This window comes from Misgurnus anguillicaudatus, chromosome 3 (genome assembly GCF_027580225.2).
Source record: "Misgurnus anguillicaudatus chromosome 3, ASM2758022v2, whole genome shotgun sequence".
Taxonomy (NCBI): domain Eukaryota; kingdom Metazoa; phylum Chordata; class Actinopteri; order Cypriniformes; family Cobitidae; genus Misgurnus; species Misgurnus anguillicaudatus.
This window is the reverse complement of record NC_073339.2, coordinates 11,224,679-11,251,332: the sequence shown is the minus strand read 5'-3', so window position 1 is coordinate 11,251,332 and position 26,654 is coordinate 11,224,679. Positions and strand designations below refer to the sequence as shown.

General features: G+C 36.0%; 1 protein-coding gene across 7 annotated transcripts in view; it reads left to right on the top strand.

Annotated features, from left to right (window-relative positions):
• sh3pxd2aa (SH3 and PX domains 2Aa) overlaps positions 1–26,654 on the top strand; it is a 166,285-nt gene that overhangs the window by 75,052 nt on the left and 64,579 nt on the right. For all 7 annotated transcript variants that reach the window (XM_055204579.2, XM_055204574.2, XM_055204577.2 and 4 more), the window contains one exon: positions 19,681–19,706. In XM_055204579.2, the coding sequence (XP_055060554.2) occupies positions 19,681–19,706 (26 nt within the window). The remainder of the gene's footprint in view (positions 1–19,680; positions 19,707–26,654) is intronic.

The window sequence follows — 26,654 nt, the reverse complement described above, 5'->3', positions numbered from 1 at the left end:
AAAATGGATTTTTGCATAATATGTTCCCTTTAGTTTTAATTTAAGAAGAGAGCACGACAATTTAATATCAAAATATTTGTGTTCAACTGAAGAAATAAAAGTAATATACATCTGGGATGACATGAGGGTGAATACACTGTGAGAGAAGTTTCATATTTTGGGTGAACTGTTCTTTTAAAGGGATTCTTCACCCAAAAAAAATGAAAATAATGTCATTGATGACTCACCCTCATGTCGTTCCAAACTCGTAAGATTTCCGTTCATCTTCAGAACGCGGTTGGGGATGTTTTGGATTTGGTCTGAGAGCTTGTTGACCCTTCATTGAAAATCTACGTCTGGAGTACTGTCCATGTCCAGAAAGGTAATAAAAACATCATCAAAGTAGTCCATGTGACATCAGTGGGTCAGTTAGAATGTGTTCAAGCATCGAAAATACATTTTGGTCAAAAAAATTACGACTTTATTCAGCATTGTCTTCTCTTCCGCGTCTGTTGTGAAGCGTATGGGTGAGACTAAAGTGACGTGACTGCAGTGACGTGGCTGACGTGTTATCTGGTGCCCCCCAGCTGTTTTTTTTTTTGTTGTTTTTTGTGTGTTCGTTTACAGTCTGAGGGAGATGCACGCTGTAAGTTTCAACAACGAAAAAAAAACTTCAACAACATGTCTGAGGATAACGCGTCACTGCAGTCACGTCACTTTAGTCTCGAACTGGAAGAGAAGACAATGCTGAATAAAGTCGTAATGTTTCATATTTTTTGACCAAAATGTATTTTCGATGCTTCAACATATTCTAACTGACCCACCGATTTCACATGGACTACTTTGATGATGTTTTTATTACCTTTCTGGACATGGACAGTAAACCATACATAGATTTTCAATGAAGGGTCTACAAGCTCTCAGACTAAATCTAAAACATCTCAAACTGTGTTACGAAGATGAACGGAGGTCTTACAAGTTTGGAACGACATGAGGGTGAGTCATTAATTACATTATTTACATTTTTGGGTGAACTATCCCTTCAAGTGACTTCTTCAAGACTTAGATTAGACACACCTGAAATAACTTCAGTACAACATTATGGTTGATATTGAATCACTCTTTACTAAGTCAAGTCTTCATTTTCCGCAGAAGTTAAAAATGTATTGGGAATTTTACTCACATAGACAGTAGGCAGTATTATGGAGAAAGGGGGGAATGGGATTAGACCGGATTTAGACCCGAATCCAATGCGTGTTTGAGGCACGTGGGCAAACTGTTAGAACACACCTTAATGAAAGTATTTTTAAGCAGGTTGCACAGCATTTGAAGATTATTATCGTACTTGAATATTGAAACAATAAGAACACTTTATACCATTTGGTTGCTGCAAAATTCTACATATTTATTGGTTGTTGTATAAGCAATCATAAGGCCTAATCCAGATCCCTGAATACACACCCATACTTAGATCCGTTTCCACTTAAATCTAATGCACTCTTAGGATGTGTTAATTTTTTACACATCTTTGTGCGTTAAGCTTTTAACACATTATGTGTAATTTTAACACATTATGTGTCATTTTGTGTTGATATTGTGTTAAAATATAACACAAGCTGTGTTAAAAGTAACATAAAATGTGTTGTTTCAATAATAACACAGTGATGGGTGGATTCTGGGACAACGCATTTAGTGTGTCGTCCCAGAATCAACACTAATGTGTTGTTTTTAACACATTCGTTCTAAGAGTGTGTCTAAAGCAAGACACGCAACCAGATTGGTGTCTGTCTGAACGCGTCACAGCTCTCATGCATACACTGTTGCCGTAAAAATGAACTACACGTAATGCAATATAATCAACCAAACACTGAAAATGTCATTTTGAGTCATTAACTTCTAAACATTAGGTCAGGTCAGGTTTTCACATGTTGTATTTCACGTACTGTAGGTAAATCTTTATACATTTAGTTGGTTAAAGGTTTGGCCTGTTATAGTTTGTCTTGCACTGACCTCGTTTTTGATATTTTTGTGAAATATGTATATTTTATAGTACAGTTTTCCTTTCTGAATGATTTTTTAACAGTAAAATCCCCTTAATGTGTGTCACCACCAGCACCAGTCACTGCGTCTTTTTCACTGTCTGTCTCAACCCTCTGCTAGAATTAAACTGTACGATGACTCACTACACCACATTATTTTTTCCATCGCTCAGGGTTTCAGATTTTACGTGCCTTACAGCAGTTTGAGAGTCTTAAATACATGCTGTTTCTGGATGGCAGTAAAGTCATAAATCACATCCTTATGAAGAATTTGCTTGATTCTGAATCATAGAGCCGTTGATTTGGCGCTACGGCTGTGTTTTGTCAGCCACCATCATTTTTGTAAACCAGTTAGACCTTCACCAAAGCCAACCAAATGAGCAAAAGACAGAAACATCAAAAGATCTCTGTACATCTCAGTTATTTCTCCTGAACAGCAAAGAGAAAATAGTAACTTTTTAAGCATCAGTCTTTAAGCATCAGCATCAATGTCGCATTTGGGTTTAAAGGGGTCATATGATGCAATTTCATATTTTCCTTTGCCTTTGGAGTGTTAAAAGCTGTTTGTGTATATAGAAGATCCGCAAAGATTAAAGACTCGAAACCAAAGACATATTCTTTCTCGAGGCACATTTAAACACACCCTCACATATCTGCGTCACTGTGTGGGATGATTTGCATAACACAGCACACTTTTCAGAAAAATGAGCTTTGTAAAAATCAGCGTATTTTATAATGCGAGGCACGTAAAATCATAATGTGTTTTTGAACCGTAAACTGCGTTACACACAAAATTATTTTCTTTATAGCAAAAGAAACTGTAAAATGTGAAAAGTTGGATCAATATTACTTCAATTGGTAACACCTAAAAAGCTTCACTTTTACTTTAAAGGTGCAATTTTTAAGATATTTGCAGTAAAATGTTCAAAAACCACTAGGCAAGTGTTATATATTTTGTCCAGCTGATTACTATCAATATCTGTAATGTTTTCAACTACTTGTAAATCGTGAGAAAATTTCCATTCAAAACATTGACACGGGGCAGTGCAGTCTCCTGTCAATGACGTTAATATCCATGTGACCCTTTGTCACCGCCTTTACTGACGTAAAAACCACATGACAACAGTGGTCGAGTTCGAAAAAATAAAATGGCGTCCAAGGAAGCGACTGGAGCACAAATTTAATGTAAATAAAGGTATATTTTCACTTTTTACACATTTTAATTGCATTTCTAGCGAGAAATTAGTATTGTAGTTTTCAAATATGTAATTAGTTATCACAAAGACGCTCTCTGTTTATATTTCAAACACGCTGCCTTTGAAGTGCGTCCGAAAGCCTTTCTCTGAGCTGACCTCTTGCCTCCGAAGTCATTTCCTCATGAGGCAGCGAGGCAACAAGTCACTGCCTTGAGTTTTCGGACGCAGCCAGTGTCGTGGACAAATGCGGAACTATGCGATAGCGCCTGTCGGACTACGAGCTTGCTTATGGACTTATGGATTACTCTTCATTGTCTGCCGCTGGTTGTGTCAGCAAAGACAGCTCCTGTAAGCGTACGGGCCAACCAAACGACCAAAGAAGAGTTTGGAATAAGAAGAGAGAAAGAATGAGGATCAATTTGGTGTTGCATTATCTGGATGAAGACAGCTTCGCGACATTATTTAACTAGACAGAGATTCTGATCCTGCTTGTGTTTTACACGATGGGTGAGTTGTTTTGATTCGTAACCCTTCAAAAAACGTATGCTATATGACCCCATTAAAAAGATTTCAATATTGTCAAATATAATAAATCTGGGATTAGGCTTGTGCCCAGAAAACACCAAAATCTGCAGTCTAAAGACCAAATGAGATCAGAGCTAAACTGTCCACCTCAAGATGCTTTTTGGCTTCTATTTTTATAACATATTAAACATCTTAAAGGGGACATATCATGAAAATCTGACTTTTTACATGTTTAAGTGCTATAATTGGGTCCCCAGTGCTTTTATCAACCAAGAAAATGTGAAAATCAACCCAGTAACTTAGTTTAAACTATTCTCCACAAGCATGCGAAAAAATAGGTCATTGAAAACTGGCTCCCCTTGTGATGTCAGAAGGGGATAATACTGCCCCTTAATCTGCACTATCCAACAGAGTTCATTTGCATTTAAAAGACACACCAAAAGCGCCACATTTTTGCTCACACCTACACAGTTTGAATTTTAAAATGCTATAATAAATTATCTATATGGTATTTAGTGCTAGAACTTCACATATATACTCTGGGGACACCAAAGATTTATTTCACATTTTAAAAAAGCCTTGTGAAATGTCCCCTTTAAAACTACATTAAGTCTTCTGAATAATGTAAGCACGGTCTCTGAGCAATAAAAGGTCAATTTGGGAATTTACAGTGGTCTAAGCCAGTCCCTTCAGCGGGATTAAGTCTTAATTTTAACCCTGTTCAGGAGCTTTATTTTGCCTCCATTGTGCAATTCCTTCGCAAATAGGGCTGGGCAAAAAAAATAGATTTTTCGATTAATCGGTTTTTTTTACGTGGTCGATTCATAACGGATTCTCAAAGAGCAGAATCGATTTTTTTCTGCAAACATTGAACGTAAGATTAATGTTAATCAAATTAGTCTTCTTCACTAGATGTCACCCTCTTTTTTGCCTTGCGCGATGTTACCAAGGAGCGAGAGACGAGCCTGTCATTCATTCATTCAGTGCTTAAAATGGCGGTTTTAGGTGCTTCATCGACGTTGATGCAACCTTCACATAAAAATTCAGAGGTATGGAAGCATTTTAGATTTCACAAGCAAGACGACGATGATAGTGTTGTGGCTTTAATTTCTTTTTATTAATTACCCACTTGTAAACTTCTGTTCACTGTTCTTTTTTATTAATATAGTATTTGTATTAAATCTATATTCGTTGAGTTGAATCGAGAATCAAGTATAAAAACCGACCTGAGAACCTAAATCGAAATTGAATCGAGAATCGAAATCGAATCGATTTGATAGCTTGTGAAACGAAATCGAATCGATTTGATAGCTTGTGAATCGAAATTGAATCGATCTGGAACATCTGAATCGATACCCAGCCCTATTCGCAAATGCCATTCATCCGTGTTTGGCAGATTTCACAATTAGACTGTCCCTTTTGACACGTTAAGTAATTAGCAGTATTTTTAGCACCTGATGTTCGAACATTGTCTATCTTTCGCTGTTGCTTTGATATTTTGCTCACCTATCGAGTGCTAATTGTTACTGTTGGTTCAACTTAAAAAAGTAAGTTACCTGGTTGCCTTAAAATATTTATATAGTGTAAAAATGTTTTAAGTTCATTTAATGCAAAATGTAAAAACAACAAGGTAACTTACTTTATTAAGTGGAACCAACAATTCTTAATTTACAATGCAGCATGTGGCATTACAGTTAATAGGTTTTATGTCAATCACATCTGCTGTCACAATAAATGTTTAGTTATTTAAACCTCATTGTTTCAGGTTTGTTTGTAGAGCTGTATGTGAAGGGCAGGTGGTTGTGTGAGGCTATGTGAGGACGCCTGCAAGTCTCAGATATATATACGGCTTGAATCATTTCGAGACCTGCAGTTAGTAAATCAAAATGAAACAGGGACCCTGATCTTTCAGAAAGCGTTTGAGTGAGAGAGAGAGATTGCTTATGAGCATCTTATCAGTAACCAAGTTCTGTACGTATGTGTCGTTGTTAATATTCCCAGCGTCACTGCTCATAGGGATTTGAACAAGTCCTTATAACCCCAAGTATTAAACTAAAGGATCTAGCTGGTCGTTTGTGCTACAGACATTAATGATACTCAAAGGCTGGTTCACAAAAGATGTGCTATGACTTTTCTGAGCTATCAGATACATTTCTTATCAATAAAATAACGTAAAGTTTAATGCCGTTCATATTATGGTCGATAACTATAGCAACAATTCAAATATTTTATTTAAAAAATAGTGCGAAATAAATACAATAAAGAAGTTCACACCACAACCATAGCAATATCCTTGGGATCGCTTTCGGAGGGAATCTTTTTTAAAGATGAATGTTTTACCATCGACAGCCAATCAAATCTATTTGAATTTAAAGTGTTTACGTATTTGAAATGGCAGATGACAATGTGGAGAAACTCATTGCCAAGTTCAATAACATAAATTATCTGATTTATTCAGCGCTGTTGCGGTGAAATCGACTATGTGGGTGATTCTCACGAAAACTTGGTTTTAAAAATGTCAAGCATGAAAATGTAAAAATTGCTTAAATTTACTTTTTTTCCCACCAGACATTGAAAAACAAAGTCTGGAGTAAATGGGAACATTAATTTAAAAACTTTTACTTATCATTTAACACTTTTTGTAACATAATTTAAAAAATTAGTCCTAAAAAATCTCATTACCGCAACAGTCAGAAAACACCAACACTGACATATTTTCAAAATGACATGACAAACCTGAAAGAACATAATTTGGAGATTCTGCAAATGCATTTAAAATCAAAGTATTATGCTTCTATTAATTAAATTAACATTTAATAAGCATTTGTTGCGGTAATGATAATCAAAATGTCGTGTAAGCATTCTGACAAGACAATATTTCAAATTAACTGTAAAAAAATGATCTTACCTGGTACACTGTAAAAAATTTGCTGTAATTATACAGCTGGTTGCCAGTAACTTACTGTAAAAGAAAAAGACTGAAAATGTTTCATGTCCATTTAACTTTAAACAAACTGTTGTCACTAAATAACATAAATGTAAAATCTACAGTAAGTTACTGGCAGCTAGTTGCCAGTAATACCCAGAAATACTGTAATTTCTACAGAAATCTTTTACAGTGTAGCCATCTTGAAGTAACTGGTCCATGTGCTTGGTCACTCAAAATCAAACTTTATTGATATTCTGTATGTGTGCTTAAACTGTTCTCAAAAAGTGTTGCGGAGGATGAGAACATCAGGCATGGACACATCATTTTCCTAATTTTTCTTCATTATTATTATACATGAATATTCAGTAAATATTTTTTCTGTCATCTAAAGTAGTCTAGCAAAACATCCATTTATTTTTTTTCCTAATATTTTTGTGTTAATTTGATTAAATTACAACATAACGCATGTTCAAACACAGCCGGACACATTGCGGTAATGAGAATTTCAGCAGAAAATGAGATAAAATTTCCAATTATAAATTCTTATGTTGAAATCACACATTGTGCAAGGTAGAACACAGTATTGTGTTAACTCTGATGCTTTTTAATGTTACTATAGTACACATTTTAAAGCTAAAATCATTAGTGCCGTGGTGTTTCAATGGTTTCGTGAGAATCACCCATGTAATGTTTTTATTGTCGCATTAATTGATAATAGATTAGACAAAATATATCTACTGTACTTTTTAGAGATACACAAAATGCAAACGTTTTTGTTAAAGTAAATCTACAATATTAGTTAACACTATTAAAGGTAAATGATTTGTGTGAGCGAATGAACATTGTTATCACTAACTTTCGGTGTTGTTAACACTAATATACTTATCGTTATAGTTAACATTATTATTATTGTTAAAGTGTAAACTATCCTTAACGTTAAAAGATTTAGCCTTATGTATGACTGGGATATCACAGAGTTGGTCCACTTTTGACCACATACAGAGGTAGTCGAAAAAACACATTTTACTGCTTTTTGTTGTGTAGACGTGCATGTGGTTGAATGTGTTCGAGCAGCCGCAAAAGACCGCCTACTCTCTTTCTACTGATCTGATGTCATGTTCCGAGCACAATGTTTTTACATCAAACATGACTTTTAGCGCGAACACACAGTGTTTAAGCGCGATCTTTAGGCTTTCATTGTTTCATTTTGCGAGTTTACTAACATCACAAGCAGCGGACTCTGACCTTAGATTAGTGCGCGTCAATTTAAACTCATCATTTCTCCCGCTTGCGTTTAAACAAAGCAGGAGAGACCACCCCCTCAGTAATCAGGACACAAGCGGACAAAAGAGACAAATTAAAATACTAGGTACAGACGTGAATGTGTCTCTCTGGTCCAACTTGTAATCCGGTCGACCAAAACGCATCTCAATACCATGTATGAAAAATCGAAATTAAATTAAATTTGCACTGTTCCTTTAAAATTTCATTGGACCACCTTTACTTGTGCTGCTTCAAATTATTACAGATTATTACTTTACTCTCAGCCACAATGAACTGCTTAACTATAATGTTGCTACATTTTCATATCTGGACTCATTTACGTGATATCTGTAAGTTACAGACTTCGCTGGATAACGTTGAATAAGTAAATGATGTCTGTTGTTAGGAAGGTGAAATTTGAGAGTCATTTGTACAGTGTAACCGTGTGCTGAGTGTATTGCTTGTGTTTCTGTTTTTAGAGAGATATGAATTATTGATACGCCTTAGATTTCCACCGGGAAATAAATTCCCAGATGAACACGCACACATACTCTTGATCTTGAGAGCCTGGCCACTTTCAAAAAATACAGATTTTTCTTTAGATGTGAAATTCACACTGGTCGTATGCCAAGAACATAACTGATTCCAGACCTGTACTCTGGCAATCCCATAATCATCTATCTTCAAGGGCGTTTGTGGATGAACTGACCTGCTATTTTTTATTAGTGTGCTTGTTTTTGAACTTCCACAGTGTTTGTCATTGAATTTGATTTTGGGCCTGTTTCTACTTTCTGGCAAATGCTGACAATAAACGTCTTTTATTAACACAGCTGGAGGGCATAACATCCATTTGACAAAAACAAAGATGCTCTTTGAAAACTCAGAATAAGCCACGATTGATTCATGATCTCTGCCACATCACATCAGACATTTTATGTTGAATACTTTACTTAAATTTAAGGAGACAAACAAATGCTGCCGCAATAATCTGATTAGTGACTATTCTACACATTTGATACTATTTTAATGTTTCTTAAAGATCTATTTTACTTGTCAACATATCAACATGGGGGATATGAAGCACATGCTGATATGTCATTTACAGTAGTTGTAGGACTTTTTACAAATGACGCAAAATTGCAATACTTTGATCACAATCATGTCATACCTTAGTAGTAAATGTTAAGATTAAAAACCAAACAACATAAGGTTTGTAAAACATATATTTCTTTGGCAGTCTTTATAACACGAAACATGTTTTAGTATTTCAAGCCACCTGCTGGTGGAACTTTGTATTGCTTCTTAGACAGACAAAAAAGTCAATAGTTTTGTACTTGAAGGATTAAGTTAAAAATTTCTTTATTCACTGGGATTGATAACATTAAATTGTCCTTCCTTCTCACATAGAAGGTATGTAACTTTATTAAGTGCAAAAATGATCCAGAAACGTTTTTACATGTCCATTTACGACTCTAGGATTTGTCATTTGAATGAAATGGTCTAGTTTTACCCTATTTGGAAGGGTCGTGAATAATAATGTTGAGCTCTGCTCTGATTGGCTCTGCTCTGCTCGGAGGCTCATGCCAGTAGCTCACATTAGTAAACAGACCTTATATGTTTGAACCTGTATCAGAGAAAAATACAGATTTTAAGGAACAACTAATTGTTTGGAGATTGTTAAACAGACGTTTCTGAGTTTTTTTTTTAGTATGGACCTGCAAAACATAACTGTAAAGTCAATAGTAAAACTTAAGCCTAAACGCTAGCATATAGCATTAATTAGCATGTAGCGGTTTCTCAGCAGTCACAACTTTGTAATTAATTTAATGTGTACTTTAATGTTGGGGCGTACATCTTGACAGCGACGTCACATTCAGTGTTATATTGAGATTGGCCAGTTTTTTATGGCACCTTTAATATTTCTTTAAAGCAACCTGTGTGTGTGTGTGTGTGTGTGTGTGTGTGTGTGTGTGTGTGTGTGTGTGTGTGTGTGTGTGTGTGTGTTTTATTTGAAAGGCCATTTGAGTGTTGCTAAACCCAAATTGTGTTTGTTTGGCCTTATAAAAACACACAAATATATAACAAAGATCCTTTACATTTTTCTTTTCATTATTTGATTTCATTTTTTTAAAAGCGTTTTGGGAACTATTAGGTTTTTAGATAGAATAGATTCACCTTTTTCATTGTGCAGAGTACAAGAACAGTGCTTTTACAAAAAGCATTAACAAAATAGATTTTATGGAATCTGTTTTCTGTTAAGGACAAACAGTTTAATTTCTATACACACAAATGCTATTATGCATTTATGCCTTATTTTTTTTGTCAAAAATGTACGTGGGATATAACAGTAGTGTAGTTTCATTTTTTTATAAGCATATTAATTGTCCTGTCTGACATGATACCAGCTTTGACCACTAGATGTCATGCTTTATTAAGATTTCCATTGGTGCATTGCTGTCCATTTTTTTGTAAAATATCCAAACTGGCCAATAACTCTGTCACCAAATATAATTTTAATTATGACCATTCATATCATATCATAATTTATATTACTTATGCATTATGCATACTTAAGCATTGTGATGGCATTGCGACACAGGTCTTTGTTGACACTGTACACTACACCAGTGGTTTTCAAACTGGGGGCCGCAAGATGGTGCCAGGGGGGCCCCAGTTTTATGACATTTTATAAAATACATTCATTTATCATGAATTCTGTGTAATTAAACCTAAAAAATAAAAAGCCAACTAACCAACAGCACTACTAGGTATAATTTAATATGTTTTGTTTAATTAACATATTACATTTTAGAACTGTTTTGTCATAAAAACAATTCGGGGGGCCGCAAAAGAATGCACCGTACACAAAGGGGCCGCACGCTGAAAAAGTTTGAGAACCACTGCACTACAGTATATATAATATAATATAATATAATATAATATAATATAATATAATATAATATAATATAATCTCAGAAAAAAGGTACAAGAAGATAAAAAAAGTTTTCCCTTTTCAAAAAGTACACTTTTGTACCTAAAAGGTTCATATTGGTACAATAGAAGTACATACTGGTACCTCAAAGGTTGCTTATTTGTACCAAAATGGTACATATTAGGACCTTTTTAAAATGTACAGTCTCAGTGACAACTTTTGTACCTTTTTTTCTGAGAGATTATAGTATTATATTATATTATATTATATTATATTATATTATATTATATGGTAACACTTTACAATAAGGTTTATTAGTTAACATTAGTTAATGCATTAACTTACATGAACAAATAATGAGCAATACATTTGTTTCAGTCTTTGTTAATCTTTGTTGATGTTAGTAAATAGAAATAAAGCTGTTCATTATTTGTTCATGTTAGTCCACAAGCATTAACTAATATTAACAAGATTTTAATAAACTATAAGTAATTGAACAAAGTAAGCATGAACAAAGATTAATAAATGCTGAATAAATGCAGTTCATTATTAGTTCATGTTAACTAATGTAGTTAACTAATGAACCTTATGAAAAACCTTATTGTAAATTGTTACCTATATAATATAATGTAATGTAATATAATATAATATAATATAAAAATGTTTTACACAGGCACGCACGCACGCACACACACACACACACACACACACACACACACACACACACACACACACACACACACACACACACACACACACACACACACACACACACACACACAGTATTTAAATGAACCCTGGCTGGTTGCTTTTCCTGTCAGACACATTTTTTCCACTCGCAGACAGAATTCCTTTCATTTCCAAATCTCCCAGACAAGCTGCCAGAGTCCCTTGAGATCAGTGAAGACGGCAACATGTGTTCAAAGCACGCTGCTGTGTTTTACCCGTAAGTTTACAAAAAAGTGCGTTTTACACACCCTTACAGTACAACAGAAGTGCAAGTACGAACTCAGACGTCATCATAATCGGTAGAAACAGATACATTTCAGCTGCGACTTTCTGTCCTACCATATTATTTGCGTTTGTTGACCATGGTCTGGACATACACCATGTAATTTTATTTAACTCAGCTGGTAGAGCATTTGGTTAGCAGCACAAATGTCATCATTCATAGGTATGCATTATAAGTTGCTTTGTATAAAGGCCTCTGCCAGATGCATAAACATAAATGTGTTATGTTAGATGCATAAATATGGTAATCATTCGCTGTTGTAAAGTACTATGTATTGTATTCTAGCAATCCTAAAGTACTTAACTTGTGTTGGATAAGATAGTGACTATAGTTATGAGTCTTTCTTTCTGGCCATTATTCTATGCATTGAACCATACGCTTACATCATTTCTACGACAGATGGTAATGATCAGAAGAGTGTTTTCACCACAAACAGACGTTTGCTATTTCAGATCATCTGATGTTAAGCAGACCTTCTTATTGTCTCTTTCTTTTTGTCAATCGTGTGCAGGGGCATTTAGTGATTATTTATAATGTATGGTCACTGGTAGATGATGTATTTGCACACGTAGAGCTGCACATCCATACCCGGTTAACCTACAGCGGTGAACTATCCCTTTAATAGGTTACCAGTTGCAGTGGATATATGCAACAGAACAGTCTATTATTAATTTAAACTCCTAACACGTGTCTTTATATGCACTTTTTAGCTTGAAATATTATGTAATTTAGGTGAATATTCTTTACAATAAATGACACTTGGTTTAAATATGTAATGCAGTGACATTTGTATAATTTTTAGGTATGACTGAGGTGTCCAAATTCTTATGTAAGAGGTAGAAAGCTGTGGGTTGTTTATGTTTCAAAATGAAATAAAAAACTTGTTTAGTAAAGTCTATTGTAAATGCTTTTGGTTTAGGCATAGACCCAGGTGGTCAAGGGTCACATTAACCGATTAATGTGTCTCTTCAGGGGGTTAGCGCAGGATAAAGCCAGTTAATTAACTAAAGTGCAGTTGCTTGAAGGCGGATTAGATAAGAGAAAGATTAGAGAGAGAGAGAGAGAGAGAGAGAGATTTTAAAGTAAAGATAATGAAATATGGCTTCACCTTTGTTTGGTTAAAAATAAACAGAAAAATATCAGTTATTGAGCAAGCCAAGTACATAAAGGGGCGTACACACCAAATGCGAATGCAACGGTTTGCGCGAGTAGATTACGTGCAAAGTCAATGCAAAATGCGAATAGACGCAAACTTGCGTGGGCGATGAGAATGACGAACTGGGTGACACAAATTGGGCAACGCGACTGCCATGAAAACACGCAAGTTAACTCATTCCCCGCCAGCCATTTTTTGAAAAGTTTTCCAAAAAATCTCACAAAATGTCTTTCAGGGAAATTTTCTTCTAAGAATATAAAACATACAAATATAGCAAATGAAAGAACAGACCCTCTGCTTTCAAACAAACAAAACTGAAGAAAAAAAACGTTTTATCCTTTCTATATTTTTCTCTGCTTATAAATTCTTAAATATGAGTATTTTTCTATAAAAAAACTTTTTTTTAGCAAAAAACTGAAATAGTTGCATTTTTGTGAAGGAATTTTGTTAGTTAGAGATCAGATTCAGAACAATTATCAAAACATACACAGAGTTTAAAATGAGTAAATAATGTTTTGGCTTCAGTTTTTTCATAAATTGGGTAAGTGCCATCTAGTGGATAATCGCGGTATTGCAGATTAACATCATAATTCATCAGGAACACTTATTTATGCAAATGTTTTCTATTAAAGGTGCAGTGTGTAATTTTTAGAAGGATCTCTTGACAGAAATGCAATATAATATACAAAACTACATTATCATGGGTGTATAAAGACCTTTTTGTAATAAATCGTTATGTTTTTATTACTTTAGCGAGGGTCCCCTTACGTGGAAGTCACCATTTTGTGCCACCACGTTTCTACAGAAGCCCTTAATGGACAACCTTTTTGTCTCAGACGATGACATGTTTTTACGGTGGCGGCTACTGTAGCTTCTCTATGCGTTTCAAAAGCGAGGGGTGAGCAGTGGGCTGAGCCGTTGGTTGCAATTCGCAATCTCTCCACTAGATGCTGCTAAAATTTACACACTGCACCTTTAATTGATGAAATAACTCAAAAAATTTGCATGACACAAAATTAAATCCTGTGAGTAATCTAGAGCGAGGAACGTGATGCTTCGCTTTTGGTGTGTACGCAGCATTAGACATAAGTGTTAAAAAATATTTTACCATACCACCAATTTACAAAAGTTATCTAAAACCTCATTTGCACAGCTTGTTGATCCTGGCAGTTGTCTCATAAAATTCCCAGCGTGCATTCTGTGTGAATTCCAAAACATCCCGTAATTAATTCTGGGATTGCTCCCGTAAAGGGGACCTATTGACACTGCTGTAACATTTACGAAACGCGTCCAGTGTAAACAAAAGGCAGATACAATGCCGTAAGGGGCGTGCCGTAGTGAAGACGAAATTCAGAAAGTGAACGATTGGAATTACAATACACATAACGTAACGTGAGCAATCATTATGGCATGTGTGTGAATGCGTGCCCAGATTGAGGAAAAAATCATTGGCAGTGTGACTAAACAAAAATTTAACGATTCCAGGACATATTTTCCGTAATCTGTGTGTAAAAAAGGCTTAATAATAATTGGTGGCCTTTGGGTACAAAATCACAAGTTTGATTTCATTTAATTACAACATAATTAATAACCTCCAATGTTATGTTATGAATCAAGATAGAGACAAAAAGTCACAGATCGCATATCACCTTGCTGATGAGTTTGCAAAGATAAAATAAACATTTGAAATGTGTCTGACAAACAAAACTAAAAACATTTCAACCTCTGAGTGATGTAAATAATAATGTTTTCTGTTGCGTAAAGTTTTCCTGCGTAATGTATCCGAATGGATTTACTTAGAAACTGTAGGCCTGATCATTGCTTGGCACTGAGGGTAATGACTCAGGTTTTACTGGACAAGGTGCATTTTGTTGCATGAACACCAGTTCAGATCCAGAGCTCATTTTCTTTCTCTCTCTCCTGGTGAGCTCTATGTAAACATGCATCATCAAGACTTTAGTTTCAGTAAGATCAGAAGTCTTGTGTTGTTACACATGGTCCAGTTTACAGTCCAAACTGACGTAGATCCAGAACAATAACAGAAACCACTGGAGGTAGGCAGAGGCTTAGATAATTAAAGTCTCTATTGAGCGATCTTTTATCTTTTTTTTTTCGTTTAGTGCTTTAGTTCTTGTTTGAATCTGAGTCAAAGGTCATTGGTTTTGCAGGACCACCCGTCTCTGTCCTTTCTGCACCTCCTGTCCTCCTCATCCCTGTTTCACTTCGTGAGCGCCTCTCAGTCCCTCTAATGCCTTACAGATGCTCGGGCCAGTAAACACATCTCTATCTAACTGACTCCCACCTTGCTCCTGTAAATGCACAATGAAAACAAAATCATTTGGGGTGTTTGGAATGAATTCAGACCTTCTGATCACTCATTAACACTTTAACAACCTTTGACGGATATATCCAGGGTTCCCACGGGTCCTTGAAATCCTTGAAAGTTTGTGAATCTGGTGAAAATAATTGGAAGTTTTTGAAAATATACATACATAGATGCAGGTCATTGAAAGTGATTGAATCTATTTTACGCAAGAAGTTTTGTGGAAAATAAAATCCACATTTTTCCCTGTGTAGTGTAGGATAATATCATAAAAGTCTAAATGCTTATTTCTTCTGTATGCGAATGTTAATTCATACCAAAATGCTTTTTTGCATAGTTGTGTTTGACACATGAAAACGTCTCGGGTTACGTATCTAACTGTTGTTCCATGAAAAGGGAACGAGACGCTGCGTCTTCCTTGCCATACTTCCTGCTTCCCTGTAACGCCGTCTTTGACAATATTTCAGATAGCGATATACTTCCTGGCTTCCGCATCACCCTGTCTTTGTCATTAAGCCTCACCATTGTGATATACACATTCAGACGCACTTACTCCTGGAGGCTTCCCTAAAGTGTCACTGCAGTGACGCAGCGCGAGTTCCCTCGAAAGGGAACTGTAACAATGTAAGGTAACACGATGTAACCTTGCTCTCACTTGAAATGTGTCCCTACATTTAGGCCCAATCCCATTTCTCTGTCTTACTGCTACACCTTAGTTTTGCACGTTCACGTGAGAGACTATCCCCTTACTCTCACGTGAATGTGCAAAACTAAGAGGTAGGGGTAAGGGGTTAGACAGAGAAATGGGATTGGGCCTAGTCCTTGAATTTGAGGGTATTGGACCTGGAAAGTCATTAAAAGGTCCTTGAATTTGAAGTTAACTAAGGTGTGGGAACCCTGTGTATCTGTCCAAGAAACATTTACTAAAGCTTATCTAGTTCCTTCTTAGGCTGAGATGATTTGCTAGTTCAAGCCGAGGGTTGAAACTATATTCTCACATTCTTGGATTGGCTACTTTACTCTATTTTACTCTTTTTATGATGTACTGTTGTAGACGACATCTGCCATTTTCTCAATCTCTTTATATTTAACCCTTTTACTTGTAAATGCCGTTAAAATGATGTCCTTCGTTTTTGCTTAGGGCATCTCTATGCTTGTTGTTGTAAGAGAGGCGAACGTGGTTCCTGCAGTTTAGGATCCTTTGGGACAAGTTCTTCCAAAACTTTAAAACCAGCACAATTCTGTGAGTTGTTTTTAAACACAACACATAACAACAGTAAGCAGTTACCAGTAAGCAGTGTTACATATCTGCATTAATACAGTATGTGAGGATGCATAGGAGTTACCTACTTTCAAGATTTAGTAAATTATTTTTTTAAACAATGTTACTGCGAAAGTTAGGTTACATGTTAGTCAACTTAGATGCTTGTCTGAGGTGGTAACCGTACTGTAGCAACAGTAAACCACCTAATCAGTTTGCAAGGTATCACGCGTGTATTTATAGTACACCAATAATTTAACTTTATACGAGGACGTCTTTATGGTCAGGTGATGTGAATGAACAAGGCGGTGACTGATTGGCATGAAGTACAATTTCCTGCGTTTCCTCGCCATCGTTCACTGGCCCTCACTTAATAGTTATCGTGGGACTTATAAAGTTGAGAACTGTATCGTTTTTTGTCTAAAACTTGGGCCGATACAAGCGATGCTGTATATTACCTGTGGACAGACTGCAGGGAACTGTGAACTGTTACTTTCAATAACACTTTTAACGGTATAGTGTCAAGACATTAACAGCAAGAGCCAATTCATTGGTCTGAGGTGGTTTGGCCGACTTTTAAAAAACGTATCAGCGTATCTCTACAAACATTTTTCATAATATATGTCGCTTTTATATGAATTTATGGATTTTAAATGCCCCCAAAAAAAAACAATCATATAAAGCGACACTTTGATTTCAGACTCTGTGTGAATAGTCGCATAAATGGATTTTTTTATAATAAGATTGTGCTGGGAATTTTCCCGTTGTTCTTTTAGGACACAAGCGGTACGTATTCATAAATGTCACAACCCATATACTTCTTAATGGTGGCTGTTTCCTTTTATGCCATTTAGATAGCAGATCTTTCCAATTTAGGGCTATTAGGACAGTGTCCCATCTTTGTTACGGACAAAGGAGCTCATTTTAGAACGCGTTCTTGGTGACATCATTGCGGCGGGCAGAAAAAGAGCGTATTCATTCCTCCACGAGAGCCACAAAGGAGGAGATTGAGCTGAGGACGGATGAGAAAAGACGCTTGAGATGCTTGCAGATGAGAGGAATGAGAAACGATGGAAGGCTTGTCATATTTCGGGGTGGACGGAGAGGAATGTGGATATAAACCCTGAGGGGTTTCTGGGGGAATACCAGCCATTATTTGTTGTGTTGTAGGATCCGAGTGCATTCGTAAAATGTATTTTTATGTAATAAAGTATTTAATCTTCTGTGATTTCAAATAGTAACTGTAGCCACAACTTCAAAAAGCAGTAAACTTTACATTAACATTTACATGTCCACTTTTATGAGTATAGTTTGTTTTTACGTGTTAGCAAATGTATGCACACGGTCGAACGCACAGCCTTGCAAAGTACAGTTTAGTCGTACGTGTACACAGACGTTCAACGCATGCGCATTGCAACAAAATGCAATGCATCTCCTGGGCTAAATACTACATTCTGCTGTTTGCGCATGCGCGACCTACATGTAAAGAGTACGCAAATATGTACGTCAGAAGATGCACGTAATTTCTTTTAACCGCATATACTATAATATTTATGAAACAGCAAATTATACCTTGAAGTACAGCTTTTCTAGTGTGCTATTATCTTTCTAACTGACCAGACATACGATTTTAACTCGTTCCCCGCCAGCCTTTTTTTGTGCTTTTTACAAAAGTTTTACAAAATGCCTTCCAGGAAATTTTTATTCTAAAAATATATAAACATACAAATATATCAAATGTATGGAGCCCTAAGGGGACATGGAGAAAAAATTAAATAAAGTTTAGTTTTGTGTGCGCACGAGAAACTATTGCGTGCACACGTGAAACTATCGCGTTTAGTTTTGCGTGTGCATGTGAAACTATTGCGTTTAGTTTTGTGTTTAGTTTGGCGTGCGAACGTGAAACTATCACGTTTAGTTTTGTGTGCACACGTGAAACTTTCGTGCGCACACGTGAAACTTTACTTTTTAAAAAAAATCTGCACATTAAGGTTTCACGTGAGCACATGAAAGTTTCATGTGAGCACGCAAAAGTTTCACGTGAGCATGCAAAAGTTTCACATGAGCACGCAAAAGTTTCACATGAGCACGCAAAAGTTTTATGTAAGCACATGAACTAAACTAAACTTTTGATTTTTTTTTCTCCAATGTCACCTTAGGGCTCGGTACAAATGAAAGAACAGACTCTTTGCTTTCAAACAAACAAACAAACAAAATGCGAAAAATGTTTCAGCTAAAATATTTGCATTTTTGTGTAGGAATTTTGTTAGAGATCAGATTCAGAACAATTATCAAAACATACACAGAGTGTAAAATTAATAAATAATTTTTTGCTTCAATTTAAAAAAAAATTGATAATAATATCGGTATTACTGATAACCATGAAAACTAATCAGGAACACATTTTTTTCATATAAATGTTTTCTCTTAATTGACGAGATAACTCGTCAATGGGGGTGAAAGTGTTAACATGGTAAATGGTTATAAATCATCTTAAATATGAAGGAGGGACCCAGGCCATATCTAACTCAGACCACAATGGCGGTGGCTTAGCGAATATTAGGAAAAGTGTCCAGCCAATTACAAGTCATAGTATTGAATTTTGTGTCACATTTGGTAAATTGCATTGTATTGGTTCTCCACGAATACATCTCTACATCCTGTCTCGTGCTTTCTCTTTAACCATTTAACTTGATTTGAATTCTAATGGATAAGTCACAGCTGAGCGTCATTCACCAATCTATCGATTGGGGCGTGTTAAGGGATCCTCCCATTTTATCCCGGAGCCAACAGATGAGATGACCGGGGGATGAAGGGATGGAAAGAGCCACGGCTATGTTTGGGTCACGTGATCAGATATTGTCAAGATAGCAGCTGGTCCCTTCGCTCATAACACACACCCATTTAAACGCACTAAGTTGCTCCCTGTCCCGACACACATCTCGCTCTCAATGGATCTGTAGTGTGTGTGTGTGTGTGTGTGTATGTCTGTGTGACAGCTGTCTACCGCAGGACGTTGATTTACTGCAACTCACTATGTCTTTCTGCTGTTGCTTGTTTTACAGGGATTATGGATCCAAACGGAAGTCAGGTAAGAACATTTCTTTGTTTCTTAAATGTCACCTCAGTCTTAAACTTGAGTTACTCATTACTTACCGAATTGTACCAACCGCCCCGCTCACTACTCGGCATGCCCTCCGTGTTCCTGCAGCAGTGAATGACTTGCTTTTTTGCATTCGGCTGCATCACGGCTGAGTTTCTTTTGAGATTTGGACGTGACTCAGAGGTTTGCGGAGCTGCGGGGGTGTCAGCTGTAAAGGTTTTGGAAATAAGTGGTGGATTTTGGAGGAACGTCAAATGAAAGTATGCGCATTTGTACTGCATGCCGGTGCCAGAGCGGTTCCTGGCAATTTGTCCGAATGAAAGCTTGGGGTGCGTAGAAAGTTAAAACGTTAACCTGTTCATGTTTAGCAGCTGGCATGGTGCTTTTTTCTTTAAAACAGTGCATTTCTTTAGATATATTGAAATACATCAGGTTAAAGTGTCCTCAGTGCAGAGGTTGTGTTGACTCTTTTTCCTTTAGAAAATTGATGTGTATATTTATGAATGTGTGTTTAAATAATTATATGTGACATTTAGACTGTTTTTGCTAGATTTATGACAAGTTTAAGAGTTTCCATAGCGTAGGAAACTAGGATATGTTTGTGTGACTAAATTTACACACATTGTCTGTTTATCACTAATGTAATATAAATATAATTTAGCATTGGAGTTTCCATGGCCTCTCCCACACACATCCCTTTTTGAAACATTTTCCATTTTTTGAGCTGTTTACTTTCTGCTTTTACATGCACGATCGTTTTCTATGAGAACATTTCTGAGATAGCTAGTTCGCTTTTACTTCAATCATTTCAGATGTACAGTCCTTTACAGATAAAAATCCATTTGCAAAAACTATTAACAGTTGGGTTGTACTGGAGTTCACTTTCAAACGCATCCATTAAGTTTAAATATCAAAAGCACTTTTCTCTTAAATAATTAAAGGATTTATGGTCAACCTTTTTTTGCCAAATGAGAGATTTCAACAGATATTAACATAGTTTCATATTTTAACATATTTCTTTTTTTATTCTTCATGCCATTCCAGAATAAACACCCTTACCAAAGGAAAAAAATCACTTACCCAACACCTAACCATACATTGTAAAAAAATGCAGCATTTTTGTCAAATCTACATATATGCACTTAAAAAATTTAAGTTCAACAATTTCAACTTGATTTTATAAGTTATGTCGACTTTTCACAAGCTAAAACTTAAAATAGTAGGTTGAATTGACATGAATTTTTTTTTAACTTCAACTTCATTTTTTGCGATTCACAATTCACATCTAAAACCGCTCAGAAAAGGCAACAGCGCCACTTTCCTCCTTTCTTCCAAAGCAGCATTCTGAAAAGTTGAAGTATTTTCTACTGTCGGGGTGGCCCAAAAAGAGCATGCGTGTTGCGATCGCATTGCTCTCTATTTGAGAAGCGCTTGCCACGTGTCTACATTCAACATAATGTATTTGTGGGCGCAAAAGACACGAAATGTGAACCGCCCCTAACAGTGGTGTAGTACCATTTAAACCCTGGTTCTAAGTGTGCACACTACCAGCTTGTGTCACCCGTGTATTTCAAGGATATCCTAATTCTTGTTGTCCTAGTAACACTTATAAACAAGTAACCGTCATCTCAGGAAATTACGAAAGATGGATGACATGAACTTTATGCTTCGCTCCCATTTGCAGTTGCTCTCGAAAGTCGCTCATCATTTGCATAAAGTTGAAGGTTTTTCAACTTTGTCTCGTCGTTGGACACGCACCATCCGGTCACCAATGGTTACAATCGCTTGTGTTGCCGGTAGGGTTGGCCAATATATGATGCCATCATCCATCGCCATTGGCTGACAGACATCACAATGTTGAGCCGACATTGTGATTCCACCCCACGCAACCTGCCCTAAAAAAAAAAAATCTTAAAGGGACATTCCACTTTTTTAAATATGCTAATTTTCCAGCTCCCCTAGCGTTAAACGTGATTTTTACCATTTTTTTACCAACGTGATCCATTCAGCTGATCTCCGGGTCTGGCGCTAGCACTTTTAGCATAGCTTAGCACAATCCATTGAATCTGATTAGACCATTAGCATCGCGCTCAAAAATAACCAAAGAGTTTCGATATTTTTCCTATTAAAACTTGACTCAAAAATTAAAAGTTCCGATTTTCTAGGCAGATATGGCTAGGAACTATATTCTCATTCTGGTGTAATAATCAAGGACTTTGCTGCCATAACATGGCTGCAGGAGGCGCAAAGATATTACGCAGCAGACGAAAATAGTCCCCTTAGTAACTTTCAATAGCAGAGGACTATTGCGTAATATCGTTACGCCTCCTTCAACCATGTTACGGCAACACAGTCCTTGATTATTACGCCAGAATGAGAGTATAGTTACTTTAAATAGTTAAAAAAAATAGATAATAATAACATAACGAAGTTGTTCCCGATCACGATTTAATTACATTCAAACAGTGTGCGGGAATGGGTCTCGGACTTTACAATGTTTTTCATTGTAGACATCGTTTGATGCCAATTTGGTAGATATCGCCTAACCCTAGTCGCTGGAAATCACCAGCTTTCCATTAATATGAATAGGATTATGTCTCTTTGTCTCTGCCTGTTGCTGTAATGCGAACAGGGCATTTTTCTTCCAAACTGATTAGTTGGTTGTTATGTTGTCCTACAATGATGTTGACCGAGGCACATTGCCAAAATCAGGAAGGTTACACCATTTATTAAAAGTTTGTCTTCTTTTTTTGAAAAAAAAAAGCTAATTTTCTAGCTCCAGCTTGATATGGCTAGGAACTGTACTCTCATTCTGGCGTAATAATCTAGGATTTTGCTGCTGTAACATTGCTGCAGCAGGTGTAATGATATTATACTCCACTACTATTGAAAGTTACCAAGGGGACTATTTTCAGGTGCTGCGTAATATCATTACGCCTGCTGCAGCCATGTTACGGCAGCAAAGTCCTTGATTATTACGCCACAATGAGAGTATAGTTCATAGCCATATCTGCCTAGAAAATCACAACTTTTAATTTTCCGTCGATCTTAGTACACGATGTAACTACAAAAGAGTCAATTTTTAAATAGGAAAAATATCCAAACTCTCTGGTTATTATTTAGCGGGATGCTAATGGTCTAATCAGATTCAATGGATTGTGCTAAGCTATGCTAAAAATTGTAACGCCAGACCAGGAGATCGGCTGAATGGATTCTAAAACGGTAAAAATCAAATGTTTAACTTTAAGGGAGCTGGAAAATGAGTATATTTTCAAAAACAGTGTAGTTTGCCTTTAATTCTCAGATTTAGTTTGTATTCAGTTCAGAGTTCAGAATAGTACAGTATTTATATTTAGTTAGTCTGCATATTCTCTCAGCACATTTTAGCATTTTGGGAGAAAAGTGGAAAAATATTTTTGGGAGAAGTAAACATTTCCCACTGGTATTTTTTGAAACTAATATCATTAACAGGTGTTTAAGTTTTATTTAACTTCTTCCAATCATTTCGTCAGTTGTTTCCACAAAAATAGAATAAGCAAACATACTCGACCAGATTTTTTGGTTGACGGTTCAGCTACAATAAGGGTCTATTATTAGATCTTAATTCAGATTTATGTCACTCTGTGTAGAAATATGAAACTCATTTGACCCAAATACAGTATTATTAGATCTGTGTTGCATTATTTGTCTTTTCATTCATCATCTGTTTGCTGTTTGTGTACACATCCACAGTTGAAAACTGCAAACATTTGGATAATAATCTGACCACCAGCTGATGTGACGCTGTGAGCAATTCCAGCTGTCTGTTTATCCTCCGCCAGAGTTACATCGCATTAAACGTAAACTTTAGTCATGTACTTCCATTTCTCAAAGAGTTTAGAGATATTTTGGCCAAATTGATCCACCACTACTTTTGATGCATTGGTCACTTCAATGAATCTCATATGCTACATAAGGTTAAATTTGATATTTGTAAGAATACCACAGAACCACTGCGTTTTAGCTTTTATCCACAACGACTTACAGCAACAAAGTTTACATTATCTTAGTATTTGTGTTCCCTGGGAATCAAACGCATGACCTTTGCACTGCTACCTCAGTGCTCTACATCAAAAATCTGTCATTATTAATTGTGCTGGAGATGTCACCTGATTACCTAAATAGACTAATTCAGGACGGTTGCACTCGTCTTCTGTCAGTCTGAACATCTGGATGTCTGTTTCTCATTGTAATTGGGGGTTTAGCAGGTGGAAACTACCCAAGCAGCTGGGAAATGAGATTTTAGCTTGTAGGCAACAGTGAGTCTGTACAGGCAGAAATGAGCTGTCTCTTGGAGAGCTTGATGGATGTGTAGGATGTGCTTTGGTTTTAGCCAAGGCTAATGTAATGGGTAATGTCTGGCTTATGGGTTGGTGTCATCTAATGGTTTAAAAAAAATGGGCTTGTATTATAAAGATTGTAGGTTTAAATCTAAATCCAAATCTACAAAGTACATTTACTGTATGCATTTGGCACACACTCTTTCCAAAGTCCATGCATTTTCTGGGATTCGAACCCATATCTCTGTGTGCGTTGAATTTTGGAGCTATACTGTAGGAGCACTGTAGTTGCTTTTGGCTGACCTTCGATCAAATGTGCATTAATGGGTTGTTGTTAAAGGTTGCTCTTGAGCCAGGCTCTTAGCCAGAAGGTTGCTCCAGGGGATTAGCCCTATAGTAATTGTTCTGTAGCTTGCTTTGGATAAAATAGTCTGCTAAACGGCAAATTAGTAAATGAGTTGTAAAGTGCCCCGTTGTAACTTCCCCTTTCATTAGCCAAAGCCTGGAAGACCCAAGACCTCAGGGCTTCCCATCTACGGCTAATGAAGCGTGTCAGTCTCACCATGATTTTTCGCAATTGATCTAATCCTCTTGGTGCTAAACTTCAGAACAGGTGGTTCCTGTATTTAGACCGACATAAGTGCTTGTTGTAAGAAGACAGTTTTCTGGCAGATTTAGGCGAAACCGATGCCCATTGGAAGCTTATGTGTCCATCTGCTTGTCAAGATGGTCTCTTCCTATGGAATTAGACCTAACAAGCCAATCTGAGGTCTTCAGGGTCTTAAAGAGATGTAATCTGATGGGTTTATTGGGTGTATTGTCGAAATAAAAGTGTGGCATATTGGCAATTCTTAATGGAATTACAATTCGTAAATGGAATAAAATCACAATGATATTTTTTTACAAAAAAAGCAAATAAACGGAAAGCATACGGGTGATTCTTGCGAAATTAGACTTATGAGGTGTCATGATTTTGATAAAAAAAAGTAAATACAAAGTAAGAGTATCAAAATAAGAAGCATACAGTTACAAACATCTCTTCACGTACTATTTTGCACATGGTTTCAAATGACATCATACAAACCAATTTTGTTTTTTGTTTTTTCACATTTAAGAGGGAAATTTTCAACACCGAAACGTGTCCATGATTGGATTTGGGTTCTTTGACATGGAAATATTTATAATAAAAAAAATAATAAAAAGCTTTAGTGCATGTTATACTATAAACATTTACAGTAAAGAAACATGTGATATTTGGTGATCATTGGTAAATGTAGAGACAATAATAAGGAATATAAATTTGTCCAAGAAAAATTTTCGTATTCTCCGCAACAATTTTCAATCATTGTTTAAGCCCTCAAGGAACTGACATTTTCAAAAAAAAATTAGTTGGAAGGGACATAATTGACTGTGACACTCAAGATGGCTACCAGGTAAGCAGTTCTTATTTTTTCTCTCCATATAAAAGTTAAAATTTAGTTTTTCATAGTACCTAGACAACTTTTTAGTTCTCATTACCGAAACATGAGTTTGTAAATGCATATATTTGATGTAATATCATGTTGCAGTAATTATAATTTTTGATAATGATAATCTAAAAAATTTAAAAAAATTTATAGGAAATATTTTTAAAACCACTAAAAACAATGGTTATAGTAAGTTCAGACCTTAATCTTATACGTGCAAAAAAAAAAAAATCTGATTCTGGTCTTCTAAATCTGGATTTCGTGAGAATCACCCATACACGTTTTTGTAGTTCACCTGGTTCAATTTTACATTAGGTCATGGGTTCAAACCCAGGGAACACACATACTGATAAGTTGCTTTGGATAAATGCGTCTGCCAAATGCATGAAATGTTAATGTAACACAGATCCTTAAACTCTTACAAAGACTTTAAAACATTAAAAGGGACATAATAATGAAAATCTGACTTTGTCCATGTTTAAGTGCTATAATTCATTCATTTTTATTTATTTGACAGGGACAATGCAAACGAACATAGTCTCAAAGCAAGCTTGTCACTAAAATGCTGCATAAAAAGTTTATAGCAAATGCTAATTTTCAACTCCTGTCCCTGGTTGGGCTTTAAATACAATAAAATGTACATACTTTACTATTACAATTTAAAATGATATTACATGATATATTGGCGTCTCCTATCCCTGATTATACACAATAAAATTTACACATGAAATTTATCCATAAAATGTACATACTACACACACATATATCAAACCACTCTTACCTATATACATTAATTAAAAATGAGTACACCTTTGGTTTATTTTGTAACCAGTTTTTTAACCTGGAAGTAATCCAATACAGTCTTAATGTCAGATGGTAATGAGTTCCAGAGTTTGGAGCTCTTCACGGTCGTTTGACCAAAACTGGTCCTGTAATATGGTATTTAACAGTCATGGTTTGTGACACCCGTAGTGACTCAAATGCTGCTTTGTCTCTCTACAAATGAACTTAGAGGCTCAGGTGCTAAGTGATTAATGCGTTTGTAAATTAATTTAAGAAAACAAAAATGGCGAAAATTCTCAAAAGTATTTAAATTATTAAATTGGGTCCCCAGTGCTTCTATCAACCTAGAAAATGTCAAAAAAGATCAA